The sequence below is a fragment of the Oncorhynchus tshawytscha genome, linkage group LG01 (genome assembly GCF_018296145.1).
Source record: "Oncorhynchus tshawytscha isolate Ot180627B linkage group LG01, Otsh_v2.0, whole genome shotgun sequence".
Classification (NCBI taxonomy): Eukaryota; Metazoa; Chordata; class Actinopteri; order Salmoniformes; family Salmonidae; genus Oncorhynchus; species Oncorhynchus tshawytscha.
Window position 1 is genome coordinate 80041245 of NC_056429.1, and position 8600 is coordinate 80049844.

The 8600-nt window shown below is 43.5% G+C and overlaps 1 protein-coding gene across 1 annotated transcript in view; it reads left to right on the forward strand.

The window, feature by feature from the left end:
- Positions 1–2681: 2681 nt before the first annotated feature.
- Positions 2682–8600, forward strand: part of LOC112257703 (ectonucleotide pyrophosphatase/phosphodiesterase family member 7-like) — a 24591-nt gene continuing 18672 nt past the window's right edge. The window contains exon 1 of the mRNA XM_024431488.2: positions 2682–3161. Coding sequence (XP_024287256.1) covers positions 2888–3161 — 274 coding nt within the window. The 5' untranslated portion in view covers positions 2682–2887. The remainder of the gene's footprint in view (positions 3162–8600) is intronic.

Consider the following 8600-nt stretch of genomic DNA (forward strand, 5'->3'; position numbering starts at 1 on the left):
GAGAGGCAAGCCACAAACAAAGCTAGCTATATTTTTCTACGGAAGGTTTGTCACTTGCCTGAAGTAATCTGTGTAAACTGTTGGCCTTGACACTTACATGTAGTCAGAAAACAAACAAATAAGCAGAAATTAGATAGAGATCGTCCTTGGCTGCTATTGCCAGTTAGCTAGTAATGCTATGCTTTGTTGGCCAGTTAGCTAGCCAACTAACGTTACCAGTAACCTTAGCTAGCTAGCTACAAGACAACAAGGCTGTAACATTAGCTGTTTAGACAGATCCCAATGCACCGGAACTCAATGTTGACAATATCTCCCAAATTATTCCACAAAGCACAGCTAGCTAAGTAAAGTTCATAATCAACACCAAACCTTGGGGAACTGCCACACTGATAATGTGTAACACATGCAGCGGGCATTTCTCATTTAACGTTAGCTAACGTTACGTCATACAATAGTCAACCTGGCTTGCTTAGTAATGTAGCTGGCTAACGTTAGAGCCCTTACCTTATGCATTTTTCTTTTTATCATCATATTCCACATTTGTTCTGACTGATTAACACATTGTCAAGTTACTTTTCAATTTATTCCCGAAAATCTAAAGTCACCATCCAAGTTAAAAGTTGCCAAGGGGGTGCGGGTGCACCCAGGCTTAACATAATGCGTTCATGACAGGGTTCGTAGCATACGCACGCACGGTGTGTGCTTATTTTCAATTATTAGGTGGGTCTTAAAAGAGCATAGTTGAGAAGAAATGGACAGGGACTTTGGTGAGTGTACTACTGCATGCGTCTTGCCAATAGTGTGCGATTGTGGCCCGCAAATAGGGGCGTTCCTGCATCTTGTCATTCCACTGCAGGAATACTTTCCCCACCCTGTAATACGCTTGATATTCTGGATTTCAAATGATTGTCTGTGATTAAAATGTGGGTCAAAGGAAAATACATGTATTATCTGAGTTTTCATTGGGTAAGAATAGTGTCTACTAGTATCCTCACTATCCTCCGGTGTCAACCCCACCTCCCGCCTGCTGTGTACCAGCATCCTTCTAGCAAGCTAGCTAATTCCTTGCCTCCAGTTCCCAAAAGGCGGGGGACAATGGACACTGTCTACCATTGTCTCTAGCTAGTTAGCTACCGGTATTGTCGCCCCCTCCCCAACATTAAGGTGCATTACCATTACTGGAGCACTGGTGTGTGAAGAATCCAATACTTTAGCTTGTATGCAGTACAAATCACATTCTTGTGGAGGCACCTCTAAGAGTAGGAATTAGGCTGTTTGAGGTTTGAATCCTAAACAACCTGCATACAGATTGTTTGAAGAAATAGACCCTTCACACCTACTGTTGCATGTGTGTGCTGGAAATGTTTCACGTCTCTTCTCTTTCATTTGTCTCCTCTCCTTCATTTGTCCCCTCTCTTTCACAGATATGGAAACACAGAATATGTATATCTGTTTTCCAGCATAGCTCTAAAGCAACCTGGTTACAGTTAGTTGATGATGAATAAAACACATTAAAACAACCTACCTTAATTTTAGGAAAATAACTTGTATCAACTTTCTCCCATTTGACAATTTAATAAAGATAGCTTACCAAAAGGATTTAGCCAATCCCTTCCAACCTGTATCACACGTACGTACACACACACACACACAGGCCATTGAATAGACAGTTGACACAGCAAACCCATAAATGTCAAACAGCTCAACTTTGAAATCCTGAAATGAACTTTATCTCATACTGGTTTCCACTTATACGCCAGTTATAACCAATTTAAATAATACAATTATAATTAAAATCATACTTAACTTATTCTCTTTCTGTCTCCAGGGGTACATACATTACATAAAATGTCATACATACATTACATTTCTATTCATTCACACATTCATTTCTAGTAATATATGATAATGTCATACAATTGCCAAGTCAAGCATGACCAGAAAGAGAGGGAATGAGAGGAAGAGAGAGGGGGAGATATAGAATAGAGGGATGAGCTCAAAGACGGAGAAAAATAGCTGGAAGGAGTTGAGGATATCTGGGAGGAGGTGGGGATTACCTGGGGTGTATTCACTAGGAATCAAACAGAACCAAACATAAACAAATGGAAGCGAACAGAACAAAACGGGGAGAAACCTAGCTGAATTTGTCCAATAAAAACTCTAGTTTTCGTTGCAAAATGTTTTCCATTAGGAGTTAACGGTTTCCGTTGCAAAATGTTTTGCTGCGGTCTGCAACTACTAAATGCGACTACTAAATGCACCCAAAACCTCCAGCAGTGAGTTCCAGTTACAGCTGACAGACTGCAGAGTTCAACAGCATCCCATGTATCATCAATGAAGTACTGTCTCCACCTGGTGGGGAATAGAGGTTATTAGAAAAATAAGGGTTTCCTACTTTTGGTCATAAAAATAATTCATACATAAGAGAAGGCTATAATGATTCAACTAAAACACAACTATTCAAAAATATAAGCACACACACAACCTCAGATCAATTTAGATGAACCATATAACTGTAATAGTGGTGATGAGAAGATCAGACAGGAGGTTGTAGAACAGGACCTGTATAATAAACCTCAAAAAGGTGGATTTATGCTCTGATAGCGATAGGGTGAGAGAGATAAAATAATATCTTATCTCTCGCAGCATGCAGTGACGGTGTTCGCTCTTTATCTCGGTAGGTATGAAGTGTATCAGAGTGTGATTGAACACAGTCAGTTGAAGGGTAGGAAGCTACAGGACAGAGTCTGTCAGTCAGTAGTGGTGGTGCTCAGAGTAGTTTTGCTTGGACTCTGGTGTGACTACAAAGTGTTTTGGACATATTGTGGGTTATTGTGGGACATATCACCATTGACTGTGATCCCGAGGTGACCGTGAAGCACAAGACATGCTGCTAAGACTAGGTCTCCTCAGCCTACTGACCCTCTCTCCATCTCTGGCTGCTCCACATCAAGGCTCCTTCCCTGGAGTGGATTCTCCCCACAGGAGCTCCAGAAACAACAAGCTGCTGCTCATCTCATTCGATGGGTTCCGTTGGGACTATGACAGAGACGTGGACACCCCTCACTTGGACGCGATGGGCCGGGACGGCGTCAGGGCTGCCTACGTCACACCCCCCTACCTCACCATCACCAGCCCCACACACTTCACCCTGCTCACAGGTAAACGATTACCAGGGTTGGGGAGTAATGAATTACATGTAAGGGATTACAAAAAAAACGGTAACTGTAGTCCGTTACATTACCAACAAAAATATTGTAATCCGATTACAGATATATTTTTTTACTAGATGATTACATCAAGGATGACTTTTAATTCAGAAAGGATGTTCACGAAAAAAATCTTTAACACTTCTCTGTTTTGTCAATAACATTCAAATCAGCATTGAAAAAAGGCGCAAATTTAAGTTAGTTCCACCTGAGCATGTCTGCCCACAAGTCAGAGACCGCTATGATGAGCCACCAAATGTGTTTGATGGATTGCGGGAAAAGAGCAGGAATAGGCTTTTGTAGGCTGCTGTACAGTCCAAACTATGTCTTCCAATGGTGCGACTGCTGTCGTCATCCAAATATTATCCAATTTCAATAAACGCTTGCAGGTAAGGATGAGAGCAATGGTGTGGTTTACAGCGATACGGATATCTATATAGCGCATTGACGTGAGTCACACTGCTGCTCTCTCATTTAGCTATTTGCGCCATACGGATTGTGGTTGTTGTGGATGGCTGTTCAGAAATCTAAATGTGTATTTTAATCCAATAATGTTTTGAATTCAAGAAGTTTAAACTGCCTATCAATCATTGTTTTTGAAACCAGTGGACAGCGAGTGAAAAATGCGCTCTTGAAACAGCTGCATAGTGCGGTTCCCAGCCTATGGAATAGAAATCAGGCTTTTATTGCTCAATCTAATTCATGCTGATTTAAAAAAAAATCCATATGCCTAAAGGACACATGCTCAAACTCGCACACGTTTGATAGAGTTAAAGGGGCAATCTGTAGTTGCCACTGTACATCGATTTTTGGACTTAAAAATGACAAAGATGTAAAGATATAATTTTATCATATCATTATACGTAGTACTTGTGTCCCTTTAGGGCACCTGTAACCCCCTTGCTTACCTACATTGAAATGCTTGGAATGTTCTTCATGTGGAACGCATTAAACAATGCCGACGTTAATTTCTACTCCCGTCTCATGTCCTGTCCTTATTTTATTTGTAAAAGTAATAGTGTGCTATACAACAAAACTGGCGACGAGGAAGAAACGTTCTCACATTTGTGCTCATTATCTTCGGCAGAAAGTCTGAGTTAAATTCGTAATTTCTTCTGCTGTAGAAAGACGCAAACAAAACATGGAGCTAGCCAGTCAAGTGAAGCTAGTTCGCTTTTGATGTCACAGCAACGAGAGCCTCGAGGGATAGGAAGAGTTTCGCTGAGGGAGAAAGTGAAGTCATCGTGAGTTAAAAGACTAAAACAAGGGTCTGGGAGTAAGGGACCGTCTGAAAAGTGTAAGAGAGAAAAATAAAATGTCTGCATTGGTTGGAAATATAGGAACATTTGTTGAATCTGTGGAACAATGGAGTTCTTGCACAGAACGTTTTGAGTACTTTGTGTTGGCAAATGGAATTAAAGCAGAAGTCGTTGTCTGAAAAACCTGGTGATAAATCATATGATGAAATTGTGGCTACCTTAAAAGGACATTATTCTCCAAACCACTGATAATCGCAGAGATTCAGGTTTCATAAAATAAATCAAGAGATGGGGGAATCAATCTCTCAGTTTGTGGCTGTATTGAAACAGTTATCTGAACACTGTGAATTTGGGCGAACGATGAGTGACACTATACTTGATCGGTTAGTGTGTGGCATGAGCAGCGAGGCAATTCTGAAACGCCTTTTGACCGAGAGTAACTTAACATTCCAGAGACGCACAACAGCTAAGTGCATCGACCCAAGGGCACAAGGTGTCTACCGAGTTAAAAAACAAGGCAGGAGGTGGCAAGCCATGCTATCGCTGTGGGAAACCAGGTCACCAAGCAGAAGAGTGTTGGTGCAAAGACTATACAGCCCCAGACAGCAAAGATATGGCTACTCCAGTGAGAGACTGCAGAAGTTGTGGAAAAAAGGGTCAAATCGAACGTGCATGTAAAAACAAAAAGACACAATCAAACAAAGTACTGAACAAAGGAAAAGCGACTTCAGGAAGCACAAAAAGAAAGTGCATAAAATGGAGCACATAGAGGATGAACAAAGTGATACCCTGTCTGAAGGGGCAGAATCTTTGCATGTTATGTCAATTTCAGACAATGGATACGGGTACTGGGTGACACCGCTACTGGATGGAAACGCAGTACGGATGCAAGTGGACACTGGAGTAGCCATATCTTTGCTGTCTGGGGCTGTATACAAGCAGAAACTACATCACCTCACACCACAGCCCACAAAGATGATGCTGAAAACATACACCGGTGAGATTGTTCCAGTGAGAGGAAGCGTGATTGTGGAGCTCAACAAACAGAAGGTAAAGCTACCACTCTACATTGTGAAAGGCAACCATCCAGCATTGCTAGGATGCACATGGCTGGAAAATATCAAACTAAACTGGCAGGAAATTCACATGGTTGCAAAAGAGGACACAAACCTACAAGGAATAATGAGGAAACACTCGGATGTGTTCAAAGGAGAACTTGGCAGTATGAAGGACATAACAGTTTAACTGACCTTGAAGCCAGACAGCAAGCCAAAATGCTTCAAAGCTAGACCTGTCCCATACGCCATAAAACCAAAAGTTGAAATTGAGCTAAACTGACTAGTTGAGAATGGGGTATTGGATCCAGTGAATGTTAGTGAATGGGCTACACCCGCTGTTCCAGTCATAAAAAAAGATGGATCACTCAGACTCTGTGGTGATTTCAGTCACCATTAACCCAGTCTTGGCTGTTTAAAAATATCCACTACCCCTCATTCACAACCTCTTTTCTGGTTTAGCTGGAGGACAAAAATTCAGTAAGATAGGCCTGACATAAGTCTATCTACAGATGCATGTGGACCAAGAGGCACAAGAACTGTTGATCATGGTGACTCACAAAGGACTGTACAGGTACCGGAGGCTTCCTTTTGGAATCACCTCAGCTCCGGCCTTGTTTCAGAGAGCTATGGACCAGATACTGAGCGGGCTTACTGTGGTCCAATGTTACCTCGATGATCTACTCATCACCGGCAAAGACTCGTAGGAGCACATGAGAAACCTGAACGCTACACTACAGAGATTGAAAGAGTACAGTCTGAGGGTCCGGAAGGACAAATGCAAGTTTTTCCGGCCCTTTGTTGAGTACCTGGGCCACGTCATCGACAGTTCGGGGCTCCACAAGGTGCCATCGAAGGTGAAGGCCGTTGCGGAAACTACATCCCCACAGAACGTGAGTCAGCTGAGATCATTCTTAGGACTACTGACATACTACGCAAAGTTTGTGCCAAACCTAGCTAACATGTTAAAGCCCCTGCATGAACTTTTGACCAAAACCAAACAGTGGAAGTGGACAGACAGATGTGAGGAGGCCTTTAAGTGAAAACAGCCTTAGCTCAGTCAGAGGCCCTCACCCACTTCAAACCCAACTTTCCATTACAGTTGGCATGTGATGCATTGCCTTATGGCGTTGGTGCGGTTGTCTCACAAATCATGCCATCGGGTGAAGACCAGTCAATTGCTTTCGCATCACGGACCTTAAGTAAAGCCGAGAGCAATTATGCACAGATGGAGCGTGAAGCACTCGCCATTGTGTTTGTAGTTAAGACATTTCATCAGTTTTTGTTTGGCCAACGATTCACACTGCTGACGGACCATAGACCCCTCACCTCCATCTTTGGTCCCCACACCAGCATTCCGTCGCTTGCAGCCAGCCGCATGCAGTGATGGGCATTATTGTTATCTGCTCACCAGTATGCAATCAAGTACAGAAGGTCTGAGCAGCACTGCAATGCAGACAGCCTCTCAAGGCGTTTAGCTGTCACACACACTGAGCACTCCCAGGATGAAATCTTCTACTACAAGGAAGTGACGAATGCCCCAGTTACATCTGACCAAGTAAAAAAGTTCACCCACACTGATCTAGTGATGTCTGAGGTCGTGGACATTGTCACTCGTGGAAAATAAGCTGTCGGCCAGCCTACAACCTTACTTAGTGAGGAGAAACGAGCTCACAGTTCAGTTTGGATGCTTGCTATGGGGTTTTCGAGTCATCATACCGCCGCCACTGAGAAGGCAGGTGCTTGAAGAACTCCATTCATGGCACTGTGGCATGGTGCAAATTAAGGAGATTGCATGCAGCTACTTTTGGTGGCCAGGTTTGGACGCAGCTATCGAAGACAAGGTCAAGTCGTGTTCTGCATGTCAAAAGAAGAGGAACAGCCTCAGCTAGCGCCACTACACCCGTGGGACTTCCCAGAGGAGCCTTGGCAGCGAGTCCACATAGACTATGCAGGCCCACTGGAGGATCGTATGTTCTTAGTTGTGGTTGACGCACACAGCAAATGGCCTGAGGTCACAGTGATGAAGAGCACCTCAGCGGAGAGAACCATCGAAGAGCTACGGTCAATCTTCAGTCGCTTCGGCTTGCCAATGCAACTCGTTAGTGATAATGGCCCCCAACTGGTGTCTGAAGAGTTCCGGTCATTCATGGAAGCAAATGAAATTCAGCACATCAAGTCAGCACCGATTCACCCTGCAATGAACGGCCTCGCTGAAAGGTTGGTCCAAACAATGAAGCAAACTTTAAAATAATCACAAGAGAACGGCTCCCTCAATAGGCGTCTAAACACCTTCCTGTTAACCTACAGAAACACTCCCCATGCTACAACCAAATTGCCACCCGTGTCAGCCATGATGAAAAGACAGCTTCGCACGTGACTCGACCTCCTGAGACCTCCAAAGACTAAACAGGTTGTACCGACACAACAGGGAGCACAGGTGGAGAGACAGCAAAGCAAAAGACAGAAGCTTTATAGCTGGAGAGTGAGTTCTTGCTCAGAACTACTGCAAATGTCCAAAGTGGATACCAGCCACAGTGGTTGCACAAACAGGGCCTGTGTCCAACATAGTTCACACACCGGAAAACATCATCTGGAGAAGATATGTGGATCAACTGTTGCCAGGAACCAACCTCAGAGACGACTCCTGTCAAGTGACAAACCAAGATCAGCTACTGGAGTCCTACCATGACTATTAACCATCACCTGAACATCCACTGCAGCAACCTACAAATGTGGAACGTGCTCCAGACTCACCTGAACCAGCCAGAGTGCCTACTCAGGGTACTGTTGCACCTCAGTCTGGGCATACACCATAACCACTCAGCCTCAGAGACAATGTGACTGTAGACTCACCTGTACGTCGTCATTACCCTGCAAGAGAAAGACAACCCCCTGACAGGTTGACTATTTAGTTCAGACTAAGACTTAAGTCTGGGAACCCTCTTTCCCTAGTTTAGAAAAGGTTATTCTGAAAAGTTAATTTATTTATATTAAAAGAACTGTTAAAAAGAAACCAATAGGCTAAACAGTGAATATTTACTTTTTCCTTATGAGTCATCAAAAGTAAATGGGGA